Source organism: Diceros bicornis, chromosome 6, assembly GCF_020826845.1.
Source record: "Diceros bicornis minor isolate mBicDic1 chromosome 6, mDicBic1.mat.cur, whole genome shotgun sequence".
Classification (NCBI taxonomy): domain Eukaryota; kingdom Metazoa; phylum Chordata; class Mammalia; order Perissodactyla; family Rhinocerotidae; genus Diceros; species Diceros bicornis.
The window spans coordinates 80,087,102-80,114,781 of record NC_080745.1 but is presented as its reverse complement, the minus strand read 5'-3'; the positions used below and the strand labels follow the sequence as shown (position 1 = coordinate 80,114,781).

Sequence of the window (27,680 nt, the reverse complement as noted above, 5' to 3'; positions counted from 1 at the left end):
CTACCCTCGGCCCCACCCTTGCACACTGGCGCTGGGAGGCCTGCCGCGCTGCTTCACAGCTTTTCCAGCTTTTTGTTCTGGTTTGATTTAGTTCCTCTTTCCTTACCCGGGATTTTCAGGCCATGATGTGTTTTTATCACTTCCCATTTTTAGCAGTTTATTAGTGAGTCAACACTCTGCCTGTGTCGGGCTTCCTGAATTCAGACTTGGCTCTGGTCTGCAGGAACCATGTACATGCATTTCTACCCTGCCTGGTAACTGGAGATTATCCCTTAATAAAGAACTGTTTTAATCAGTCATTTTCATCACTTGCCACACTTCTGAACAAAGCCAAATTAGGGATCAAATGTGAACCTTACACTTTTTAAATTTAAAATTTTATTATTACCCTTACCAATGGTGGCCTGAGAATATGGGCCAAGAAAGAGAGGAAACGTAGCGATTTAGGAAGTAAAAATGTGTAGTAACCTGTGCTTTTCTGACTAACTTGCTGACATGGCCACTTAGTGGAAGGGGCCCTTCTCTGCGGCTAATCCTGGTATTTAGTCCCAGCTCTTTCACTTCTTTTGGCTCAACTCACTGACTCTGAACTCGATAGTCTCTTCCCTTCCTTGCCTCTTGTGTTGATCGAGCCTTATCTGACTAAAGGCAAGGGCTAAACCAGATGATTTCATGAGGTCCTGACTTGTTGCTCCTTGAAACCACAAACATACCATTGGTAAGGGTATGTGGATCCCTCTGGAGTCCACACTCCTGAAACAAATCTCAACTTGACTGTTTACTAACTGTGTGACCTTGGGGAAATTACTTAACCTCACTGAAATGGACAGAACACATTCCTTTGTGTTATCTAGCACCTAGAAAATGTTGGATAAAAATTGCTTTTGCCTTCCCAGTACCTTCAAATCCCATCCTATATTAGCCTAAGGTCATGAAGTCACAAGCATCAATGAATCTAGTGGGTGGGCATAATTTGATCTGGAATTTTTCAAGTGTTTTGGTGAGGGGCTGGATTCTTTTAGTATTTGATTTCTAATAACACCCCCCCATAACATAAAGACTCTTAATTCATATTCTAGACTTTTAGAACTTTCATTATTGGTAATATCTGTCAGTGGATATCAGATCTTTTGGTGGATGGTCAGTTTTCAAATAAAGATAAAATAAAAAATTTTCACTTCTTTTATGCTGTATATAATTTCGAGGGTAGATTAACAATGCAGATAATCCACAAGTTGTTTATAGTTGATTTGGAACACATTCTCTATCTCTGTTGTATTTGAGAGCTGACGGAAAAGGGAGCGTTCTTATGTTTCTGGTTCTTTTCTCGTATTATGTCGGAAAACAAACAAATCCATGGCATTGGTATTTTTAGAGGATATTTTTCCTTGATTATAGGCATATCAAAGGCAGTAGAACAGTTAGACTTTGAAATTTGTGTTTCTTAAAAGGTACGCATTTTTTAAGGATAGTGAGTCTGGTTACGCAGTTGTTGGGATGTCTTCAGCCCACAGTGTGATTTTTATACATCTCAACACCCGGGCATTTGTTTGTCATTGGATCATAGACTGTGATAACAATTAATTTATTTCAAGAGTATTTAATTGCCATTTGACCTATGGAACTAACTAGGAAGCTAGAGATTTGAGGTGGAAAAATAGGCAACTAGATGTTTGGGCTCTTACCAATACTGTGATCAATTTTGTAAGCTACTGGTGTGTATGATTTATTTTTGAAAATAGACAATACTGTTTTATTACCTGTTAACATTGTGAATAATTCCACTACTCCGGTTTAATGTGATCAAGAAGAACCATTATCAATTAAATACTCTATTGTCCTTTTTTAATGCTGAGTATATGTTAATTTATTCCTTTAACAAAACCTTGGCAGGTACCTACCATGTATGAGGCCCATGTGGTAGGCATTGGGGCTAGAGATGGTGAACCAGACAGACAGTCCCTATTCTCACCAAGTTTATTGTCTAGTAGACAGTCATTAATCAAATAATCATACAAATAAATTTGTACAATTACAGATTTTTTATTCTAGGACAGATTCTTAGAAATGGAATTCTTGGATTAGAAGGCATGTACACAGAGTTTTGCTAGACATTGTAAAAGTGCCTCGCCCAAATGGCTGTACCAATTCACATTCCCCCAATCAGTGCCCATTTCCCCACACTCTGGTCAACATTGACCAACAGCAATCTTGACTAATTTTGACAGCCTGACAAATTACTTAATTTTTGCCAATCTGATGAACAAAAATGGTACCTTTAAAAAATTTGTATTACTTGGTTATTAATGAGGTTTGAAATCTTTTTACATGTTTATTGGCCATTCAGGTTTCATCATATCAATGCTTCCTTAGTGAGTTTTAAGTCTAAAATTTGAACCCATTCCCCAGGAGGGTGTTCAGAAAGAAGGTTCCTGTCTACTCTAAATGGCAGAGCTGACAGCAGGCTTCCCTAATGTGAAGCCTTCAGTGGTGTGGTGAATAAGGTTGCTTTTGACAAAAGTTGTGAAATGCAATGACGGAGTCTGTCATAATATGAACAATCTCTAATTTATACTTACCGTTCCCTAAGCTCTATGTCTTATAAATCACACCCACTTCTGAATTACTTCAAAACATTGTATGTTCCCTTCTAGTGAATGGTATAATTAGCTATATTATGTCTTTCTAGAAAGTTATATTATGTCCCTTTAAAAAAAATTAGCCAGTGTGTGATTGCTTATGTTCAAGCAGATGTTGAGGTAATGAAGTAATTCTCCTTTTGTCTTTTTCGGGCTTTATTTTATTGGACTGATTGACATCTTTAATGCACTGAGAGATGGCAACTTGGAATACTGTTTCCGATGCATATTTCCTAGCTACTAAAGTGGACATTTCCCTTACAAAACATCATACAATTTGCTCCCCTTCCAGAATTCTGTTGGGAAATGATAGACTTAGCTCAGCATTTGTTTAAGGTACATGATTTTCTTTGCAATTCATTCAACCCACATGCATTGAATATTCATAGCCAGGCACTGTGCTAGGCATCAGAGATATAGAGATGAATAAAACCTTGTCCCTGCTGGTGAGGAGTTCGTAGTCTAGAGATGGTGGTAGGCATGTAAATTCTAGGAAGAGTGTCTAATTGGCCTAGTTTGGGTCATGTGTTTAAATCCTTTGGCCAGGGCAGGGCAGGGCGCCTTGATTGGCAGCCCCGCGAAGGCCAGTGGATTGGAGTAGTTGTCCAAAAAAGAATGGAGTACCACTACCAGAAGGGAGGATGCAGACTGGACAGATACAAACAAACTGGTCAGTGTAGTAATGCCGTGTCACTTGGAACTTGTTGAGAAAGTTTTGAAGAGAGTGATTGCCGCTTACCAATAAACGTACTCTAATGTAAGACCAAAACAACAACAACAAACAAACCAAAAATTTTGGGCTATTCTTGGGCTAACACTACTTAAAATGAATTTCCTATGATAAGATAACTGGTTTTAAATCAAGGTAACCTCGTTTCTCTTTAAAGTTAGTATCATTTTCCCCAGGATTATTGACATAGTGCCTAAGGTTCAGATGGAAATTTAGTCAAGTGTATTCTTAGAGTTGAGTTAATAATTAAAATAATAATTAAAAGAGGTTTCTAGGCTAGAAAGTAGCTAGAGCATTATTTTGACGAAAGGGTCTGAAACTATTGCCTACTACAATGACCTCATCAGTCTGGAAAAAGTTGAAGCATTGTCAGTCTTGGATCTATACAAAGTCAGTCAGCAGAAAGCAGTCTGGGACTAAATGGTTGCCTTGGTGTCAAATGCAAACTTGTCTTTACACCACTATTTTTCCAAGTGTGGTCCAGGGACCAACTATATCTGAATAACCAGGGTACATATGTACTTACTTCCTTATTTATGAAAAGAAGGCTGGTAAATTTATTTTTCTTCGCTTGGTTACATTTTTGTAAAATTTATATTTAAAATTTTTTGCTTTTACAACAAAGCATAATATAGATTGAGAAAAGTACACAAAATATAAATGAACATCTCAATGAGTTATTAAAAAAACAAATATGTTTCTAATAAAACTTGAATCAGAACATTTCCAGAAGTCCCTCCATAATCCCTCTGATCACTATCACCTTCCTTTCCCCAAATATATTCAATGTCATCAAAAGTAAGTTTTGCCAGTTTCTGAAATTTACATAAATGTAATCATACAGTATGTATTATTTGCTTCTATGTTCTTTTACTCATAATGTGTGTGAGATTTATCAATATTGTAGCCCGGAGTTTTGTTCATTTGTTTGCATTGCTGGATAGTATTCCACTGTATGAATATGCCAAAAAAAGTACTTTTAAGCTAATATACTGTAGATCAGGGGTCAGCAGACTTTTTCTGTAAACGGTGAGATAGTAAGTATTTTAGGCTTTGTGGGCCATATGGTTTTTGTCATAAACCAGTTTACTTATTAAAAGATGTAATTTCCTCCTAAAGCTGGTGAACTACTGCCAAAGAGACACCAATTGGGCACCCCTCCATGAGATGGACACTCAGCATGGGCTGAGGAACTACATCTTCTAGTCAGGATTTCGCTATTCACTTAACACTTCCATTAGGTAGATAAATCTTACTTTTGTTTTATTAAAAATTAAATTTAAAAATAAACATATGCTCATAGAAAAACAAACATACAAAGTGATAAGTACAATTACCTATTCCCTCTAACCCATTGTTTCTCAATCTTTATTTCATTATGCTTTCCTAAGGAGTCTTTTTCCACATTTTTCCCCCTAATCGCTTCCCCTCTTCATGAAGTTTTAATACCACAGATATACTGTACATCTTTTTATGTACTGTGATCCTTTGGAGGGCTACAAACCATTGTAATATCTAAGGTTTTTTTGCTCTTTGAGGCGCTGTCACCCCGTTGATAATGCATGCTCTAACGCTATTTCCATTCCTCACAGTTATCTTCTGTTAACCTTTTGTTGTATTTCCTTTCAGAAATTGTATTTGTATGTACATATATATTTATCACTTTATTACAGAATTCGTATCATTACATATAGAGCTAAATCTTTAAAAATTGATTGGATAGCATTCCACTGTATGGATTTGGCTTCTTAGAAGCCCTGCACAGCAGTCTGAAGGCATGGGAAATCAGACTCAGGTTAATTTTCAAGACCAGTCAAAACATTTTTATTAGATACCGAATCAGGAATGCTTCTTTGTATAACCCTGGAAGAACAGGCATCTACATAAATGAGGTCATTTGAAGTGGTCCTGCTTACTGCATTCTCAGTGGCTGCATTAAGTGCTGCCAGGTTGGGACACAGGTTGTCTTAGAGAAAGAAAAAAAAGGAACAGGGCTCCTGGGAGAAAAGGCTGATTCTAGGACTGGGGCCACTGGGACAGGAAATGTACAAGATGAACCTGGAGCATCTTGTGGTACCAAAGACTAGGGAAGTGCTCAAACAAGCCCACAATGAAGGGGATATGTCAAAGAGGTACAAGAGCCAGCTGGAAGAACTTCCAGTGGCCAAAGATGGAACAATGTGAACAACAAAATATTGGATTATAACCCAGAGTATAAAAGTAAATATTCATGGGTCCGTACTGATGTAAATAAATGATTGAAAAAAGAGACAAATCTTCTGTACAGAACAATTCCAAATAATTTTTGTAGATACTCCTGCTCAAAGGGGTGGAGCATAATGCTCTGTTCCTTAAGTGTGGGCTGTGCATAGTGACTTCCTTCCAAAGAGGACAGTATGGAAAGGGGGGAAAAGAGTAACTTTACAGTGGAGAAACCTGACAGACTTGATCTCCGCTAGGTGATCAAGGTCAGTAGTGATTCAAGTCATGTTGAGAGTATGTACCTCTGATATGAGGTGAAAATGGTATTTTACCTCTGCAGTCTTCCCCTAAAAACCCATAGTCTAATCATGAGGAAAACATCAGACAAATCCCAATTGAGGGACAGTCTACAAAATACCTGACTATATGACTAGTATTCCTCAAAACTGTCAAAGTCATCAAAAACAAGGGAAGTCTGAGAAACTGTCACAGCCAAGAGGTGTCTAAGGAGACATGACAACTAAATGTAATGTGGTACCTGGATGGGATCTGGAACAGAAATAGAACATTATGTAAAATCTAAGGAAATATGAATAAAGTATGGACTTGATTTAATCATAATGTGTCAGTATTGGTCTATTAATTGTAATAAATGTACCATACTAATGTAAGATGTTGCTAATAGGAGAAACTGGTGTAGGGTATATGGGAACTCTCTGTACTATCTTTGCAATTTTGCTGTAAATCTAAAGTTTATAAAATTAAAATTTATTAAAAATAATGATGCTGCTTACATCCTTGTACACATATATCAGTAAGTGCAGTTGTAGGAAAAAAATCTCGAGTGGAATTGTTGGATCCAAAAAGTATGTGTATTTTAAACTTTGTTGTGCCATGGATTTTATTCTATAAAGCTGTTACACAGGCAGGCTTTGCTTTAAGATGTAGAAGGAAAACGACTTTTGTTTTTCTCTGCTTACCATGCTGGCTAAGCATTTTAGACATTAAAACACAAGTTCTGAAATTTCTGTATGCTGCAGTGAATGGTAATATGTTAGGATCCTTTTAGTTACTTGATTCTATCTCAAATCCTCTGTGACACAAATCAGGGTATGATTCTATTATATATATATTTTTGTTTGTTTTAAATAAGACTCTTTGGGAGCAGTTTCAGGTTTGCAGAAAAATTGAGCAGAAGGTACAGAGAATTCCCACCTGGCCCCTCCCCATTTCGCCTATTATTATCATCTTATATTAGTGTGGTACATTTCTTACATTTGATGAACCAGTACTGATACATTATTAACTAAAGTCCATAGTTTACCTTAGGGGTCATTCTTTATGTTGTACATTCTATGGGTTTTGACAAATGTATGACATGTACCTACCTGTACATTTTCATAAAGAATAATTTCACTGCTCCAGAAATTCCCTCTGCTCTACCTGTTCATTGTTCCCTCCTTGCCATATTGCAACCACTGATCTTTTTCCTGGCTCCACAGTTTTTCTTTTTCCAGAATGTCATATAGTTGGAATTGTACAGTATGTAGCCCTTTTAGACTGGCTTCTTTCACTTAGCAATATACATTTAAGGTTCCTCCAAGTCTTTTTGTGGCTTGATAGCTCATTTATTTCTTTTTGTCACTAAATAATACCTCATTGTATGGATGTACCACAGTTTATTTATCCTTTCACCGATTGATGAACATCGTGGTTGCTTCCAAGTTTTGGCAATTATAATAATGCTACTATAAACATTCTTGTGGTGGTAAGGTATTGGGGAAGGGAAGTGTTCTATAGTCCTGTGATAAGGTCTCAGTCTTTTAGTGAGCCTGTGCCCCTGGGCTGTGACTTCACAAGTGCTTCTCAGTTTTGTTTTTTTCCACTTGAGGTGAGATAGGAAAGCTAGGGGGCCCTGGAGTTGGGTATATGCCTTCCCCCTTGTGGAAGGCTAGAGAGGGCTAGAGTTGGGTGTTACCTCCTCCCAAGTCTGTTAGGCTCTGGTAAAAGAATTTCTCCTGAGGGCAGGTCTTGTTAAGAACAGAATGCTCATATTTCAAAGTGGCTACTTTCCCCCTTCTCCACCAGAAGCAGTAGGGAAATTTTCTCTGATCTTCACTGTGAGGAGGTAAAACTCACCAGAGTGTGGGGGCCCTCCTAAGACTGGCTCACTCTCTGGAGTTTTTAACTGGCAAACTTTTAGAACTGAGCCTCCAGCAATTTGTCAATTACAGTTTAGGTTTTCCTGTCTTGGTACTGGTTGGTGAGTAGGTTCTACACCTTGACTTCTGCTCCAATAACTTGTGATCCTCTGTATCTGCCTGAGTGTCTCTCCAATATCTGGAGTAGCATTTTGCCTTGTGACCTTAATTCTCAGATGAATCTAAGATTTTGGTTTGTTCAGCTTTTTTGTTGTTGTGAGAACCAGAGTGTCAGTTTACAAGCTCCGTACATGCCAGACCAGAAACCAGACTTACGGATGTATTTTTACGTTACTTAGTTTCCTTCCTTTCTGTTGGTTAATTTGAAGTCATTAATGTAGTTTGTTGAGAGTACTTCTTAAGCATGATTAATTCATTAATACTGAACTGTGTGTTCTACCAAGTAACGAGTGAATTTCATGTTTGCCATAATTTCTTTTCAGATGTGAAGTCTGTCACCTTTGTTTTTTGACCAGGTTTTCCAGCATGTTTTCCTTGGCTTTTCTAATCCCTTAATTAACAAGTGAGGTATAAATGACTTCTCTTTCTACTCTGGCTTTACGAGCAGGACCCATTGGGATGTGTGCATAAGGGAATAATGTCCTAATTGAACATTATCTGTTATGACCCATATCCTCATTCCCCATTAGTAAGAGGTGTTTCGCAGCTCCATGAGTCTTGAAGATGTAGACTCAATGGATGAGAATCTACATTGAAGATCTCATGAACCAGTGTTTTTCAGGTTATATTTGATGGCTGTCTAAATCTTCATTTTTATTAAGTATCCTGTTATATGATGTAAGAGACCCTTTCAATATGTGCGCTTTCATAATTAGTTCATGTGAAGACCTAGATCCATTCTTTCTTCTTCCTTAACACACGTTTATTGAGTGCCTACTGTATGTCAAGCATTGTGCTAGATATGGGTGTCTGGATGCGTAAAGATATAGTCCTCACCTTAGAGGATTATTTATGGTCTAGTTCTTTAGCACACTGCACGCAGTACTGCTTAGTAGTTTTTTACATGAATGACTATGGGAATCAGTAGACTGGTTCTGCCTCCACAATTTCTTACTGTGGGATTTGACTTCTCTATGCATTTGTGTCTTCATTTGTAAAATGAGGATGTTAATGTTTGGCTTAATTGCTCTCCATCACTGATTTATATGAACCAGCCATTCATTCAACATAAGCATTGACTCTTTGCTTGATATTCTGCTGGGTGTAAGGTATATAGCAATGAAGAGAGTGGGAGAAAAGAAAACAGACTTATGCTCAGATAATTTATAGTGTTATATTTAGATGCTCTAATAGAGATGTATGACTAGTGTACTCTGGTAGTATATTAGAAATATAAATGCTGATTTTTGCCTGAAGTATGTGAGGAGGGTTTCTTGGAAGAAACGACAGTTGAATTGCATTGAAAAGTAGGGAGTAGGGAAGATGGGAAGGGGAAGACCTTGTAGGCAGAGGGAAAAATATTTGTAAGGGTACCTGGGTATGAAAGATCTTAGAGGGTTCATGGAAGCTTGGGACTTTGGGTGTGATGGAGTGAGTTGTGGTCTCAGAGGCTGAATGGTAGGGAGAGAGTGGGGTCCCAGGTTGTGAAGCTAATGTCTTTGGGGGCTTTTAAACAAAAGAATGAAGTAACCACGTTGTTTTGTTACTACGCTAACTACCTTATAAAGAAGGAACTTGGGATAGAGGGAAGCTAGAGGCTAGATAAGAGGGTTTAGCCATCATTAAGGGTCAGAATTAGGACAGAGATACTAACTGTAGAGGAAGGGTAGGTTGGAGAAACACTTTAAGAGATCTGAGCAGTTTGGTGATATTTTGGAGGTAGGAGAAAGTGAGGAATCAAGGATGATCCTGAGGTACTAGCTTGAGAACTGGATAGATGATGACACCAGTGAAAGGAGGTCCTGCATACAGGAAGTGGGAGGTTTGGGTGAAAGGGAGGTGATGAGCTCACTTTCTAACGTGTTGAGCTTGAGGTGTTTTTAGGGTATCTGGACAGAGATGTCCAGAAAAGTACTGTCCGGTAGAACTTTCTGCTGTGATGGAAATGTTCTGTGTCCACTGTCCACTATGGTAGCCACTAGCCACATGTAGCTATTGAGCACTTGAAATGTGGCTAGTGCAACTGAAGAACTGAATTTTAAATTTTATTTAATGTTAATTAATTTAAATGTAAGTACCCACATGTAGCTAGTGGCTACCATATTTTGCAGTGCAGGTCTAGAAAGTCTTGGTTGGAAATACGAATCTGGAGCTAATGCTAGAGATAGGGTGACTAACCTACCTGGGACTGAGAGGTTTCCAGGGACACTGGACTCTTCAGTGCTAAAACTTGGAAAGTCCCAGGCAAACTGACTGTTGTTTCCCGTGGCTGAGGTGTTTTGGCCTGTAGTTATGAATTTTAGTTGTCCTGTTTGTGAAACAGCTAACTCGACTCGGTTGCTTCCTGGGCTGACTATGTCATGATTTGCAGCTTGGAAAGAAAACTCCTTTTCTTGGCGTTAGGGAGTTAGAAAATAGAAAACCAGCATGATTCTTGAACATGTGCTCTGCCCGATATTCTCCTTGTTTTCTCCACATCTTCATTTTTCTTCCATTCTATGCTCTTGTGTAGTGATTCCCCTCCTTGGCTGCACATTTGAATCACCTGGGGTGCTCACTTCTAAAAAAAAAAAATATATATGGCTACCCAAGCTCCACCCTAGACTAGTTAAATCAGACTCTTGAGTCAGAGGCAGAGAAATGTTAAAAGCTCCCAGGTGATTCTAATGTGCAGCCAGGATTCAAAAGTACAGCTTTCAGACATGGCTTCCACTTCTTTGGTGCCTTGGTTTTTTTTTGTGAGGAAGCTTGGCCATGAGCTAACATCTGTTGCCAATCTTCCTCTTTTTGGTGAGGAAGGTTGGCCCTGAGCTAACATCTGTGCCCATCTTCTTCTATTTTGTATATGGGATAACTCCATAGCATGGCTTGATGAGTGGTGTGTAGGTCCGCGCGCGGAATCTGGGCCTGCGAACCCTGGGGCAGCAGAAGCGGAGTGCATGAATTGAACCACTATGCCACTGGGCTGGCCCCTGGCACCTTGTTTTTGACTATAACAACTACAGTTGATCTTTGTCCCCCTTTCTCCTTTTATTTGATAGAGGATGGTAGTACTTAGGGTTTCAGAGGTTTTATGCTCTGTCATCTTTCAGGCCATGTGTGACAAAAGTAAGCCAGAGACGGAGGGCGTTAAGGAGCGGCCTAATCTCTTGTCATGCACGCGAGATTTGATGTATTTCTGCTGTATTAGTAAAAACCATGGCTAACATGTATTGAACACTTACTATGCCTAAGCACTCTTATGTCTTGCATGTTAACTCACTCTCAATAACAACACTATGAGAGATGTGTAGTTGTTATTCCTGTTTTCCGGATGAGGAATCTGAGACTCAGAGAGATTAACCAATTTGCCCAAGGTCCCCTGGCTAGTAAGTGCTCAGGCTAGGATTGGGCTGCACTTTTTAATTACTGTACTGTATGACCTTATAGTAGAGTGAAATATCCTGTACTTGTAAACCTAAGAGATGAAGTCTTCCCAAACTGGATATCTTTCATATGGCAGAGAATTGGTCAAATTCATCTTTTTTTTGCATTGGTTAATTCCACATTTGGAGGATCTCTCTCATCAAATCACTTGAGCTGTGTAACTCACTTAAAAAAATTTTCAAACGGTGTGGGCCAGTTCTGAAACAATAAGAAGGCTTTCTCTGTGACCCTTTAGCATCACCCAAAAAGAAGCAGCTGAATAATTTAGGTCACTTCAGTTTTTGCCAGTTTTGCTGAGGATGGGGTTACATATGTCTTCACTGTGGTGTATAGGTATATGTGTGTGTGTGTGTGTGTGTGTGTGTGTGTGTGTGTGTGTGTGTAAATATTGTTAGGGCAGTGAGCTTGGTTTTTTAAATTCAAAGAAATAAAAATGCAAGTAAATGGTTTTATTTCCTTGTATGCCCTATCCCCCAGGAGCCCCCTTTCTGCTACCAAGTGCTTGAATTCTTCCCATACTTTCCATCTCCTTTCCCTGTACCTGCTTTATTTTTTTTTTAAGTTGCACATAGTCACAAGAAACCATATTTTCTGTGGTTTCCATTAACATATGGTAGGTGAAGGGTTCTTAATTAATGCTTTTCATAAAGACCCAGTAATTGGGAGTCTGCAGTGTTTCATCTGGATTCTATTGGCAATATGATGGAAGAATAGTATTGGTGTTTTAAAGCCTTTGAAGCTGTTATCTGATGTTTTAAATAGAAAAAAATTTTCTTAGTGTCACTATGAGATCATGGTTTTATAAGCCTCTATTGTTTGTCTTGTACGTCTGTAAAAGTAGGTCATCAAGAATAGAGTGGTAAATCAATTTTGACTTTTCAGCTTCATCTAAAGATACTTTTAAATGTCAAGTAAACTAAAACAAAGTCTCTTAATAAAATACGTATTTATTTTTCAAAGCAATATTAGATGTAGTAATAACATTTGGGACATGACGATAGACTACCCAATGGTGTTAAGTGCATATTTTTAGAAGCTCTTAGTTCTTGTTTCTTTCTCTTAAAGAAGGAGCAGAGTTATTTCATTGATTTTTCAGATTCAGAACCAAGCACAATTTAGTTTATCCTCTTTGGTTGGGGTTTGTGTGGTGGAGGCTGACAAGTAGCTGGTGTGCAGAGGGCTTCATTCTGTGGTCAGTCAAATCTTTTCTGTTGAGAATGTCATTATTTTTAAAAGTGCTATATCTTTACATGTATACATTCAGCTATTTTATGGGCTGTCTAATTTTCAAGGATGCTTTTTGGGTGTGGCTTCAATAAAAAATTGTCCATTCATTCTTATTTAGGTGGTCATGGAGTGCTAATAAAATTTCTGGGCATTGCTGGTATAATCCCATAAACATTTGTTAATTTGAATTAGATTTTAAGATTTCAGTCCTACCATTACAGTAGCTATTCTAAATTCTTTGGATCATTATTGGAGGAAAAAAGCATGTACTTTACCATGTGAATTGTCTGTTTCTGGGGCTCTCTGCTCTAGTGGTTAGAATCATACACTTCTAGAATTAATAACCAGATTATCTGGGATGTCCTTTTTTTTTGTGTGAGGAAGATCAGCCCTGAGCTAACATCCATGCCAATCCTCCTCTTTTTGCTGAGGAAGACCGGCTCTGAGCTAACATCTATTGCCAGTCCTCCTCCTTTTTCTCCCCAAAGCCCCAGTAGATAGTTGTATGTCATAGTTGCACATCCTTCTAGTTGCTGTATGTGGGACACTGCCTCAGCATGGCCGAACAAGCAGTGCGTCAGTGCGCGCCCAGGATCCGAACCCGGGCCGCCAGTAGTGGAGTGTGCGCACTTAACTGCTAAGCCACGGGGCCGGCCCCTTTCTGGTGCCAGTCAAGGTGCTGGTCTGGGAGTGGGTAGCAGTTCTGCTAGGCCCACCTTAGACGTTTTGCTCCATTATTAATCCTAAATCATTCTCTTTCTTCCCATGATGCACTCTAAACATCACATTCTAACTGTGAGGATATCTAAAAATTGTGCTTTGGCTAAAAGATGAATGTGAGGGTTCAGGTTACCTTATTTTTCTGGCAATAGAGGGTTTTAAGTAGAAAATTGCTTTTTGTCCCCACGTAGTTGGAAATAGTTCCAAACAATTCACATATTTTTCCAACTTAGTGAATTGAATCTGTCTGGTATCTGGTCATGGCTTGGTGATTGATGATCTTGCAGTACCTGAAAGTAGTTGTTCTTAGCTGAATGCTCACAGCATAAACTTTTTGTTCTGTAGATAAAGCAGTTGTGTGACGTAAGAGTTGAATGTGTAAGCTTACTGTATTTTCTGGAGGCCAATTTTGAAAATAAACCTCTAATTACAGCATCACAGACTAATAGTGCTGGAAGGAACTTCAGGGAACACCCACCTATTTCCTTTCACAGGACCAAGTGTTGAGCATCAAAGAGAAGTGACTTGTCATAGGTCATTTATGACTCATAGGTCTTCCTAATGACCAGGGGAGAACTGAAATTCGTCTTGGTGGACTCACATCTGCTATGGTCTCTTTTTCTTCCTTACTCTTAAAAGCAGAAGCCCTTCTTCTGTGGCCTTTTCTCCACCCCACCCGCAACCTAATAAATAGACAGTAGGGGTTAGTTGGGTTCCCAGTTTTCCTACAGTAAACTTTTCATAATGTTATAATGTTGCTTTCCTTTTTTTCTTTTAGCAATAGGCGAATATGAAGACCTTAGAGCAGAGAACCAGAAAACAAAGGAGAAGGTTTGTGCTTTACCCTTTTTTTCCTTTCTTACATGTGTAAAAGCCTGGACGGCATGGTGCATTGTTCTGCCACTAATTTCAGTTAAATGCGAATGAGAGTTTTTTTTTTTTTTCTTTTCTCCTGCCTGTGTGGTTCAAGCTAATATCAACTCCAGGCTCCAGATGGTAAAGAAAAGCAGGCATGCCACAGTGGGCGCTGCTCTGGGAGATTAACTATACAGCTAAATGTGCAGCAAGGCACCAAGCCAAGCAACACGAGCCCCCAAGAATTGTACTTTTTCCCAACAGTCGGATTTGGGATTCTAGTGATGGAATTGAAGGCCTGAGACGTTTACCTTTGGGGCTTAGACATATTAGATGGTGGAGAGAACTCCTTGGAATTAGTCATTGGTGTTTAGCCCAAATGCCTCCATAAATTTTCTGTGTTTGCTTCCTATAAGTATATGAAAAATATACTGGAAGTTGAAAAACCCCCAATGTGAAGATGGGGAAGCCTAGTGAATATTTTCAGGAGCTCTGGCAGTTTTGTCTTTAAACTGTTAAATAATTGAATTCTACTCAGCTTTACAAATTACTTACCTTTTTGTCTCTAAACATGTCTACTTAAGATTTGTGAATATTTGTTTGTATATGTTTTTTCCTTATAACTATGGGGAGGGGACAAATGGAAGGAAAGACCAAGTTAAAAAAAAGTAGAGGGACTGAATAGAAAATGAAAAGTAAGAGAGAGCAGAGCTGTCCATTATTGTTTTCAGATATAAATAAAATTTACTTTTAGAAATTACTTTGAAAAACCAAATATTTCAAAACGTAATGTCCATGATGGGCAATTAATAACAGGTCTTTGTGGTTATTAAAGAAGATGGCCATCATTGCTGTATGAAACCTCATCTTTAAAATTTCAGAGTAAGCTGCAATGAAAATTGGCATTGAGCTAAATATTTATAAAACTTGTGGCATATTTGGGTCTGTTTATTGGGCTCTTAAGAATAATATTTAACTTTTCACTCATATTAATTTGCTACCTATATAGCTGTAGTGTGGTGGGGGAGATTAATGGTAAGTGCTCTAGTTCAAAACAGATTATAATGGATTTTTAGATAATTATTTTTCAAGCAGTTTTAAGGCTCCTTTGCTCATTTGTAAATAAATCTTTGGTGTTTGATGAATCTTAAGTTTCTTCTCTTCTTTTAATCAGGCAATTCAGGGAATAGTAGGTGGGGGTGATGAAAATATCCGTGATAGAAGGTGGCTGGTGCATGCATCTCTAGTATGGCAAGAAGGTCACAGAAAATAGTTTGATGAGATTTCTAATTCTAACGCCATAACCACCAAAAATCACAGATGTCCTGAGGATGCCAACAGGTGGGGAGTTTGTGCTTTGATCCTGGGTCTCTAATGCCCCATGATTTCGAAGTGGACCTAACTAATGGGTGATGCTTAGGCCAGATAACTTGAGCCTTTCCCTCAGATACCCAGCCATCTTCCAGCTCTAGGAGGAAGCCAAGAAGTTATCAGTCAATTGAATCTCTTCCATAGATGTTCCTGGCCCAAGAGGGGAAGAGCAAAACAAGTTGGAAGAGTTGATTCAGGAGAACTCTTTGACTTAACCTAGAAGGTATGAGGAAGGAGAGCAAACAAGTGTCTTCATATCATAGAGAAGGAAGGATATAGAAGAAAATGAATAACATAAGAGGAAGAAGAGTAAATTTTTTTTCTCTTTTTGTCGTCTTCTTTAATCCGTGCTTAGTTGTAGACCTAGGATTGCCCTAAAAATAGTAGATGTTCTATAAACATTTATTATTGGTGGTGATGATGGTTGTTTAACTGAAAGCCCTTTTCTGCAGTGAGTTTTTAAGTGAGCCATCTGTTATGCAAGTAGAATTTTAGGTAAAATGCATTTGGTAAAAGAAGGATTATAAATTACTTTAGCCCATTAACTGTTTACATGTTTCTCTACAGAGTATGGCCTAATACTTTTGTAACATCTGGATGCATTGTTGACCTGCTTCTATTCTAATTCTTTAAAATCAACTATTAACAGAAATGGGAAGAAATGAAAGCAATATGGAATGCTGTGTGGTTGGGTAAAACAAAATAGAGTGATTTTAAGTTCACCATACTTTCTCTCCTGTTAAAAGACTAGCAGGCTTATTGCTGCCGATTTTTCCCCAAAAAGGGGGGCTGTATTACAAAGGAGGGAAGCATATAATAAAAGCCTTTTTATAGCATAGAATGAGTAAAAGCAGCTTTAGTTCCGGAGGTGGTAAATGGAGAACACTGTTTTCTCTGGCAAAGCACTTCCTTGTGCTTGGCTGGGTGAGCTTTGTCCAGTCCACATCCGCAAATATACATGGCCATCCTTATCTCATGGCCCCAAACCAGAGTTCAGTTAAATCAGTTAAGGATACGAATCTAAAGTAAGACTCCTTTTGCTGTAGTTAATTTGATGTGGGGAAATTTTGCATGAGTGGAAGTGACCAAAAAAATAAATTGTGAGTTATTTCTCCCTTCCACAGGTCCACATTAAGTCTAACTATCTTTGTTGCCAGATCATGAAACTTATCAATGGGAAGAGACAGTGGGTATGATTCCTTTGGGTAAGATCTTTATATGCCCTGTTTGGAATCTCCTCTGTTGAGACAAGTAGTAGGACATGAATCTCTTCAGGGCAGGCAGTTGCTTAAGAGGCTGTGTTTATTAAGAAGCTACTATGGGTCATGCACAGTCACTTATCTCCCTTGTCTGATCCTCCAAACAGGCCTGTGTTAGCTCCATTTTACAGAGAACAGAATCAGGGCTTTACAGAGTCTAGATTCTAACATGAGTCTTCTGACCACAAATGTTCTTTTTGAAGCAGGTAAACTTAGGGGAGCTAATTGGCTCTTTTTCCACAAAGGTCTTGGTTTTATTCTTAATTCTTCATTGTGAGCTCATGAATTTTCCACAGCAAATTATCAGAGTCAGTACTATTCTGAATCATTTGTCTTCACCATCTATTCGTTTGTATTTAAAAACTAAAAGTTAAATATCAAATCAATCTCATGTCAGAAAAATTCACACGTGTGTGCGTGTGTGCATGCATATAGATTCTGACATAATGCATTCCAAGGATAAGAGTAGGAGATTTGGGAGGGTGGGCCAATGTTTTAATGATCTTTTCCTTTGCAGTTCTCCTTATAAAGAAAAATGTAATGTTGATCATTTTGTGTCTATCACTGTCTTTGAGGGTGGAATCAGAATCTGTTTGAGTTTATATGGAAAGCTTTTTTGAAGGGAAAATTTTTTGTTGATTGCCTTCTGAGTACCCTTCTAGGGTATAAAGAAAAATATATGATGGTCCCGTTCTCGAGTAAAACCACTCTAATGAGGGATACAGGCAAGTTAACAAATAACTGATAAATTGTGCTATTATAAGTGAATGCCTCGAGTTTGGGGGTGGGATGGGAAAAGCACAAAAAGATAAGGTTCATACTCGATTCTGTGTAACAAACTCTTATTAGCCCTTAATGCTTGGCTTAAATGTCACTTATTTTTTTCAAAGTCTTTTCTCTCTCATTAGCAGAATTAATTGTTTACTTCTTTGTAATAAAGCATCTGTATATTTTTTATGCACTTATTACATTTTATCAACCCCAATTCTTTATTATCAAAATATTATATAGGGTACAGGTAAGTTATATGGGTTTGATTAAAATTTAAAACCTTCAGTTTTGTTTTTCTTCAACATCAAGGAAAGTGGAGATTATGGAAAGGGTGCTACTTTCCATTTTTTGATTAGTTTGTAAATGGCATTATCAATATAGTATGTTAAAAAGTAAGAACGCTTATCACATTGAAGTCAACAACCCCCCCAAATCTTTTTTTGGGGATATGGAAAAGTAGAGGACTATATATTTTAGAATCAACCAAATAAAATGTTTTACTTTGCTTATGAAGCAATCACCATATTCAAATGTTAGTCATGCTTCTCCAATTGAAGGGCATTCTTCTGACTCATTCAGGATCTTTGTCATAATTGTTTGGAGGTTTTTCCTGTATGGGGGGCAAAGCTTCATTGAGCTTTTAATGGAATAGCTTTCACATTTCTCAGGGTGGCGGGGGTGTGTGTGGAATGTGCATAATAAGAAGGAAATCTGTATCATAGAAGAATGTCTGCCTTTAAACAGTAAGTATTTATGTTTAATATTATGTCCTGAGATTGAGTTTTGAAATGAATAAATGTTTAAGTGGCTGATTAGAAGTAGTTTGGGTGAGCTACTGTAACAGTGCATCAGGCAGTTCTGTCAGCTTGCCGGGAACAATGACTGAAAAGGGAATGAGACAGACACTTTCCAAGACTTATGTTTCAAGAAGCAAGATGTACGATACTGTTTGCATCTTGGCTCAGTTGTCTATTGTTAAAATTTCTTCCTCTTGTGTAAATTTCAGAGGTGAAGGTCCCGAAGTATTTTATTTAAAAAAAATCAGTAAAGACGCCACTTTAAAGAGCAAGATACGCATCCATTATGCTAACTGTTCATGCATAATACATCCACATACATGCAGTTTCTTTAGAACAGAGTGGCAAGTGGTTGTGCCAGAGAAAAAGTAATTACTTAGCAGTTTGAAAGTGAAAATGAGTCTCTTATTAACAGCAGTCTATCCAGAAACAAAGAGCAAGATCTCTGTTCTGATGACATGTGTTTCCATCCGACACACAATCCCTAGAATTTGGAGAATGCTGTAAGACAGCTTGAAGGGGCAGCTACTGCTTTATTGCCTGTGAAAATTGGAGGGAAAGAACTTTAAATTGGAAGAAAGAACACCACCAAAAGAGAAAAGTAAAAGGAATTCCATCCTAGTGGGAATGGTTTAATTTATTGTGTTCTTTAAGGATAAGCCTAGTTGAGTTCTAGCCAAACTTACATAGATGGAACAATAGAATTGTTGATTATTATAAAAATGATTTGATGGTCCTCTAACTACATCACCAAAGATTCTAAAACAGGTAAATATGCACATTTCTGATGCTATGCATGTTTAAATTTTTAAATATTGTAACTGGACAGAAAAGGAATGAACTTCAAGAAAAATAAGTAAAAATGGCGTGGGGTTGAGACCTCTTCAGACTTAGTGTTAGAGCCTCTGCTTATGTGTTTGTTTCTGTAGTGCAGTATTTCTCATTATAGCAAGTGTTCTTATAAATTGCTTATCTCATGGTTGCTCTTTCTTGGTAGATCGTAAGTTTTGTGAGAGCACATTGTCTGTTATATTCCCCACTGTATTCCCTCCAGTGCTTAACACAGTGCCTGGCACGTGTAGGTGCTGTACAAATAATTTGTTCCGTGCCCGGAGGAAAGAAATAGAGGTATTCGGTGATTACAGTGGATAGCTGCTTAGAAGTCTAATTCAGTCCACTGTAAGGTACTTGCCTATGTATAGATTGTCTACTCTGTTGATGTTGTGTGTGTGTAGGGCATGTGCACACTTCTTGGGCCCCAAACTGGCCTTTCTACAGGCTGACAACCCTCCATTGCATTTGTGGACCATGGAGAGAAAAATGAATGTTTGTGTTGGTGGAAATTAGATACATCTTAGAGTGTTAGGGTTTTTCTTGTATAAAATGTATACACGGGAAAATATAAAGATGCCTTGGTGTCTACATTAGTTATCTGTCTTTCTGCTGAGCCCTGTTAAGCAGACATTTTAGTATAAACAGTAGTTGGATGATACGTGAGGGAGAAAGAACGGAGCTGCCCATTTTGGTGGGTGAGGGAGGATGCCAGTTCACACTGGAAAGATTTTCCTCTGCAGATCAGTCTGCCAATGCTTTGAAAGGCTGATTTACTTTCAGAAGCCAGGTATCTGCCCGGATGAGGCTCAAGGAACAGATCTGGAAAATAGCCAGGGCTTCTAATATTAAGAGCTTTCAAAACCAGCAAGGCCAACCTCTGGTCAACTCACCACTTCATAAAGAGCCAAAATAGAAACTCCAGAATAGATATAATGTTATCCAGCTTGCTTAAACCAGCCAGCACTCGAGTTGCTGGGTTCTACCCCAGCCTTGAGCTACAGAGAATTGTTGGGCATCATAATTAAGTGATGTGGGCCCAAGAACATCTGTTGCTATTGCTAAGTCTTCATGAGCAATTCTCACACAAATAGAAGCAGTTTCTACAAATGGTGCAGCTGCACGAGCAGGATAGAGGAAGGGTTAGGATGGGTGAGGGGCTTCTGTGGGACATAAAGATGTAATATTCTTCTGAGAAGGCACAGAATCCTTGCTAACTTCTCTCTGTTAGTAGAATGAGAGAAAGGTTACGAGATATTTTTCTGGGTTCACCTAAAATGATGAAATAATTTTATGTTTGGATGTTTGGATTTCTGCTTGGTAAATGGGTATATCCTTCATATTTTGTTCAGCTCTGGTTTGGAATAAGTAAGCTGCATGTGCAGCATGTGTAGATCCCCTCCCCCCCAACACACACCCCTTTCAGTATCCATAGCAGATGGTAAATTCTGTGGCTGCCAGTTCTATCATAATGTGGTTGCAGAAAATAGAAAGCAAAGCATCATGAAGACCCCTGATAGAACACAGCTGGGATTGGGAGACAGCTTCTGAATCTGCCTGTGATGACTGTAGGGTTAGTGTGAAAGTATATAGCTGGACTATAAAAACTGCTTACTTGCATGTTGGAATGAGACTGTGATGTTGAGACCTGTTATTAACCAAAGCCTGTCTGCCTGGGCTTTGTGAGCAGAGAGCATGGCGTGCAGCCTACTCCTGGGGGACTGGTGTAAGCCTGCCTAAAGTTGTCCTGTGTTGTTAAGGACCGGTATGTGGCAGCTGCATTGGTGGTTTGTGTGTGATGTCAGTTGGTGGCCTTTTTCAGATCTGAGTAGATAGAGATAGAGTACCATCCTGTTGAATGCTCTTGTCATGCAAAGTCTCGGTGAAAACTCTGGCTATTTGATTTAAGTGAGAATTCATTTAACCTCTAATTCCTTCAGGTGGAGCTTTGAGAGGTATATAGAAGAATCCAAGTGGCATTAAGTCAGGAACAACACTCTCAAGCACCAACTCAAGACAGTTTTTCACAGGGCTAACTTATACCTTCAGAAATGCCAGATTAAGAAACATGAGATTAATTTGAAAGTGAAAAACCAGATATATTTCATTTGGCAATCATAACTCAGGAATTTGTCTAGTTAGAAATTGTGATTTTTTTTGCGCTTTAGATTATACCATGCATTGTTGAAAGTGGGGTGGACAGACTGTTGTAAGAAATACGTACCACACAGAATTAACTGTTATTTTTTTGAAATTTAAAAATGAAAGAGAAGGCTACAGATAAAATTGAAGGTCCCCTGTATCGTCCAACCGTAGTCTCCTTCCCCTCCCTATCTTCTAAGAGACAACTGCTGTCAAATTTTGTATGTATCCTTCTATTTCATGTTTTTATATTTTTATATGCCATATGTATCATGAAATATGAATATACAATATAAATATATAAAGTGTTTTTGTGTGCCTGAAATATCATTTGATATATATTCTGCAACTCATTTTACTCAACGTTATGGTTTTTGAAGTTTTATCGATGTTGACACATAACTTTACTTCATTCATTTTCACTGCTCTGTAGAGTATTATATGAAAATACCATGATTTATTGTTATTATAAATGTTGAGCATGTTTGTATAGATCATCTTGTATGTATTACTAGAGATTCTAGTAATAGAATCTAGGAGTAGAATTGCTGAATCACAGGGTGTGTGCATGTCCAATTTTGATAGTTTATTTCCAAAGTAGTTACGTCAGTTGACGCTTCCACCAGCAGTGTGTGAGAGTTTCCCACTCCTGGTATCAGACTTTTTCAGTTTTTGGCAGTCTATTAGATGAGAATATCTCACTATTTTAATTTTGATTTTCCAAATTATCAGTGGAATCATAATTTTTTAGCCATTGGTATTTGGAATTAAAAATGTCCAAAGTCATGAAATCCCAATATATTTATCTGGCATACTGGGACTCAAATATAATTTAAAGTTGTGCTTTATTCACATGGTCCTCTTATTATAGCATTATACTCTTCCCACAAAATTAAAATTTTAATTATCACTCTAATAGCTAAAATCACTTTTTAAAGTTTTAGACATTTTTTTGATGAAAATCTTTCTAAAATGTGTTACACTTCCCTGTTTTGTGAAATTCAGGGTAAATTGAATTCAGTCCTCATAATGAACATCAGGTTTTTAAAAAATTCATTAATACCTTCAGGGCCTGTTAACATAATAGATACTTGTTTTTATACTAGATACCCTAAACCATGGTTTAATGGTTATTTTTGCCTCCCACCTTTTAAAATTATAAATCGGTTTATGTAAATGATACATGCTGATTGTGGAATATTTTATCTTCTGTCCTTTTAATATGCTACCTTCTTCTGTTGTCAATTCTAAGTAGACCCACAGGATGAGTTTTTTCTTGGTGAGACAGTGCATGGGGCCTGTGGCAGCGGCTTGTCCTCACTTAGCGGTCACTTCCAGTTGTGCCCCAGTGTTCTGGATAGTTGAAACTACGTGGTTTTCAGCGAATCTGACCTTTGGATGAATGGGGTGTTCACTGTATTAGCAAAATACCTACTTAAAAAGAGGCACAAATATTCTCTTAAAGAATGAATACATTTTGACTCAAGGAGGTTAAATTGGTCTGTTACTGAGGAGATAATGAGCATAAGGTGACTCATTATCTTAGAGGGTCCAAGAAAATTGGCCAGATACAGATGGTACAAATACCATGTGACCATTAATGCTTTTTTAGGGTTTTAAATTTTTGTTTTCTTTTCAAAAAATTGCTGTTGTTTATAAGTTTGCTCTTTCTTGCCTTTCCAATTTAAAATTTGATGTAAATTTAATGTTCCCTTTTTCTTTCATTTCAGTGTGACAGAATTAGGCAAGAACGAGATGAAGCTGTTAAAAAACTGGAGGAGTTTCAGAAAAGTATGTAAGCGTTTCAGTGGAATTATTTCAACACATATAACTGTTTTGGGATTATGTGGGTAGACCTGTACCCTGTGTTTAGTTGCTGATGCATCAGACATCCAATAAAGAGAGCAAGAATTATCTTCCCATTTGCTCAAAAAATGTCCTGGCATTACTGTGATTTTTAAAGAATGAAATGAGCATTATTGTTTTATAAGTTTGTTATTATAAAAGACAGTTTTTACTTGTTATAAAAAATTTTACTATGCAGAACAGTTAAAGGAGAACAAAAATTACTTGTTATCTTGACTCTGAGAAAAGCCAAAGTTAGTATTTTATAGTCTCTCTTTCCTGGTCTTTTATCTGTGTAATGTATGTATCTACAAAAAAATACAGTCATACTTTGCATTCAGTCTCACAGCCTGCTTTTTTCAGTAAACAGTATATTATGGTCATCTTTGCATGTCTGTAGAGATGTATATCAGTTTTAATTGTTGTCTGTAGTATTCTGTTATGTGATAGTACCACAATTTATTTAAACATTTCTACAGTGATAGATGAGTTATTTCTGGTTTTTAGTTGTTATAAATAATGCCATGGCAAGTAATCTTATACATTCATCTTTATAGTGGTCTTATTAGTTCCTTAGGTTAATTCATAGAAAAGGAATTCTAAGTTCACAGAAGTTGCACATTTCTAAGAGTTTGAATGTTTGAGATGGACCTCTCACCAAGGAAAGTTATATTGCCACAAAAGCTGTAATAATCTTCTAAATTTTTGCTATGTTCTTTTTTTATGTGACGTAAATATGTTATTATTTTATCCCCTTAGATAGGTAATATCTGATCATCCAGAAGGATCAGATGGAAATATGGCGTGGGAAAAAGACCAGACCTTAGCAGGGAAAATGACTCTCCCCCTTGGAAGCAGAGCCTTTCTCCATCGTTCTACAGATGCTGTATCAGTCAGGCTGTTTGATTATATCATAAGATGTTGACTTGGTAACTATACAACAAAACATGTTATTCTTGTTGAAGGTAAAACAGCCATAAAAATGCAGCATTGTAGTTAAATTTCAATAGCCAGTTTATTTTAAGGATCTGGCTGTAACAAAGAAAATCTAAGGGGAATATTGTTGATATTACATATTTTTGGAGGCCAATATGCTATGGCAGAAGTATCTCTTATTTGTGAATGTATGAATTGCAGTTGCATAGGACTTTTCTCCTACTCTAATGCAGGATTAATAGAATGTTCTTACACTTGTGCTGACACCGAGTCACATCTGAAAGAGTTATACCATTGACATTGTTACCAATTAATGTGCTTGAATTAATTATTGATAGTGGATTGCATGCTGTGTGCAGTGGAAATAGTTCAAGTTCTTATGGTTGAACTTAAAATTAGATGTTTTGGTCCAGGTAGGTAGTAGGGATTTTGCCTCTTGCGTTATGCAAAAATGGAAGCAACTCCTCCCCAAATCAACCTACTTTTAGAGTAACGTTTAAACTCTGCTTTCATCTACCATTTCTCTTTTCTCTTTGTTTCTCTTTCTCTAAATCTCTTTGATAGTTTTGAAAATTTACATTTTTCCTTATGAGCAACTCAAATTAAAACCTGAAAGAATCAATTGAAAGTTCAGTACAACAATCTTTATCGTTGTATTCATTTAATTTTTATCTTTACTAAGTCTGCTTAATTAATTTAAAGTTTGGATGGCAGGAAAACAAAGTGCTAACTTGACTTAGTCTCAAAGGAGAGAAAATGGGAACTAAATACTTAAAAAAAAACTTTAAGTATTTGTTAAAAAATGGTGTCTGAGATAAATGGTTCACAACTTTTAAACAGAGGGTAGCATTTCAGATTTGGAAGGGAATGAGGCAGTATATTATCACCAATGAAGAGCACCATTTGTTGTGAATCCATGTAGCCCTGAGCAATTTCTGCATTAGTAAAATTGGGATAAATGACCCTGCCTCATAGGCTGTTTGAAGATTTAGTGAGATAATCCATGTAGAAAGTGCCGAACACAGTGCCAGGCATTATAGTAAGTGCTCAGTAAATGTTACTTGCTGTGACCACCATAGCATTTACTGCACGAGGGAGTGCTTGACTGCCCTTCAGTATTAAAAGTTCGTATCGTTTACCTTCAGTGAATTAGTCTCCAGACCCCAGTCTCTGCATTTGGGCAGCTCTAGGGGAAAGTTTCTTTTGGTGCTAAATTGAAATCTGCCTCCCTGTAATGTTTCTCTACAAGGCCTAGTTCTCAAAACGTAGGAAGCACAGCCGAGTGAGGCTCAGGACAGGCTTTGTTAGGCCAGAGGGCTCTACTCTCCCTAGCTTAGCATGCTTTTCCTAGCTGGTTTGTCCATATTGCCACGCCATTCTTGGCCCTCTGCCAGCTCTTCCTGAGCCTTTCTCCTAGTCTCTCTGCACAAAGAACACCACTACATAGCAAAGCCATGTTCCCTACAAAGACAGAATCCTGTGAAAGGAGAAGAAAATAAAGTTCTTTCATGTCCTTCAGGCCCCAACATTAGATCCTTTGCTCTGTTTTAGGGCACACCTATTTTCCTGCGTACCTGCCAGCTTTCATGGCTGTTTTCTTGCTGCTTGAAAACCTTTCTAAGTAATCTCATGTTGCAGAAGAACTTATGGTATATTCACCATGAGGCATCCTGCATCTAAATATAGCTGAGAGTTGGCTGGATGGAGAGGAGTTTTGCTCAGGAAGCAACATCATTTGTGGTGTCACCTTTAAATATGATGAATTATAAAGGAGCATAGAAAATTGGAGTCCCCTAGAAATAGATTTGGCTGGGCTTTACCAGTTAGAACTCTGCAATGTGGGATATGTTACTTAACTTCTCTGGGCCTCAGTGTGCTCAAATATAGAATTGCTGTGATAATACTTCCCCCATAGGACTATTGTGAGGATTTATGCAAGAACAAATGTAAAGGGGTTAGCACAAGGCTGGACACATAGCTCAATAAATGGTGATGGTGGTTGTTTCCTAAGCAATTCTATACTATAGAGAGCGTTCTTGTAAATGGGTGTTCACGGATGAACCTGGCCTGATATATTTTTCCAGTCATTCAAGCAGACACAAACATGAGTACCTGCTTTGTACATAGCATTGTGCTAGGTAAAAGAGAGTCAGACATGAGTAAAACAAAATCCCTGCTCTAATGCTCACAGTTAGTAGAAGACAAAAACAAATGAAAAAAAAACCCAGTTACCCTATAGGTGATGTATTCTATGGTGGCAAGTATGTAAGAGTGTTTTGGGGTCATAGAAGAGGAGAGGCAAACTTTGCTAATTCAACTAGACTGATAGAAACAATAATCGATGTATTTTTAGGTTATGCTTCTGAATTCTCAGAGTCACTAAAAAAACCTTTTATTATGGAAAATTTCAAGCTTATATAAAAGTGAGAAAATGGTGTAATGAACCCCTGTGTACCCATCATACAGCTTCAACAGCTGTCAACTCATGGCCGATCTTCTTTCATCTATACATCCGTACACCCAGTCTCACTGACCTCAGATTATTTTGAAACTAATTCCAGTCATTATGTCATTTTATCTGTATTTCAGTATGTATTTCTAAAATATTAGGATTCTTATTTTATTTTTAACATAACTGCAGTAATAGAGTCATTTTATTTAAAGTTCATCTTTTTTCTTTTTTAACCCTTCATGTCATCCAAATTATAGATGTTTTAGGTGTAACGGTCATTGATCGTGGATATTATGAGGCAAGCCCAAATTCAGGACCTTAAAGCAAATCATTAAATGAACAATTAAAGGTTTTTAAAACATTTATCCTTTGAAAGGTGCAAATAAATTTGTATATTAAAAAATTTCTGTTTTGGCTCATGTGACCTGACTTTTGGTTTTGGAAATGGAGTCATGCTTTTGAAAGATATAAATGCCCTTTGAAATATGTTCTTCCCTTTTGAACCTAGAAAGTTGATAAGTAGGTTTCTATGCTACCAATTTAGCATTGGGATAATTTTTTGAACTAAAAATTAAAGCACAGTCTTAAATTTTTACTGTTCCCTTTTAGAGGAAGAAATAACAGCCCTACATGGTGGAGTATACCATATCAGAATTGGAGAAAAAGTGGGCTAGTGCTACCTGGCTAAGTTTATCGATGAAGTTAAATTACAGGGCAGCTTTTTATAAAATGTCTAGAAAATAAGTTTCTTGCTTTTTTTTTTTCTTTTTGCTGGGCCTCCGCCTTACTACTGTGGAATGATTTTGCTTACTCTTCCATGAGCAAGAATGTTATTGACTAAAAAGTCAAATTCCTGTGAAAAATGCAGAGTGTTTATGTTTTTGTTAGGATAGTGGAAATGCCAGATTGTGGCAGAAGATGTCAAGTAGTTAAGGCTAAAAATTCAAAGTAATATTTGATGTTGTAAAAACTGTATAGGTTTCTTTTCTCTTTCCTTCACATTTTTGAAGAACCTACCTTGTAAACATAGTGATAAAATGCAAGGAATATTAGGATTTTAAGGAAATAATAGAGCCTATTATTTAAACTACAATATAAAAGGCAATTATATTGATGAAGAGCTACATGGGCTTTGTGTGTGTGAATAAACTTGGCC

At 37.6% G+C, this 27,680-nt stretch overlaps 1 protein-coding gene across 3 annotated transcripts in view; it reads left to right on the top strand.

Moving 5' to 3' along the window:
- Positions 1–27,680, top strand: part of SHTN1 (shootin 1) — a 95,609-nt gene that overhangs the window by 638 nt on the left and 67,291 nt on the right. For 2 of the 3 annotated variants that reach the window (XM_058544087.1, XM_058544088.1), the window contains exons 2-3: positions 14,044–14,096; positions 23,022–23,082. In XM_058544087.1, coding sequence (XP_058400070.1) covers positions 14,044–14,096; positions 23,022–23,082 — 114 coding nt within the window. Of the gene's footprint in view, positions 1–14,043; positions 14,097–23,021; positions 23,083–23,895; positions 24,066–27,680 lie in introns of those variants that run through there. The other variant, XM_058544089.1, reaches the window with a different exon arrangement.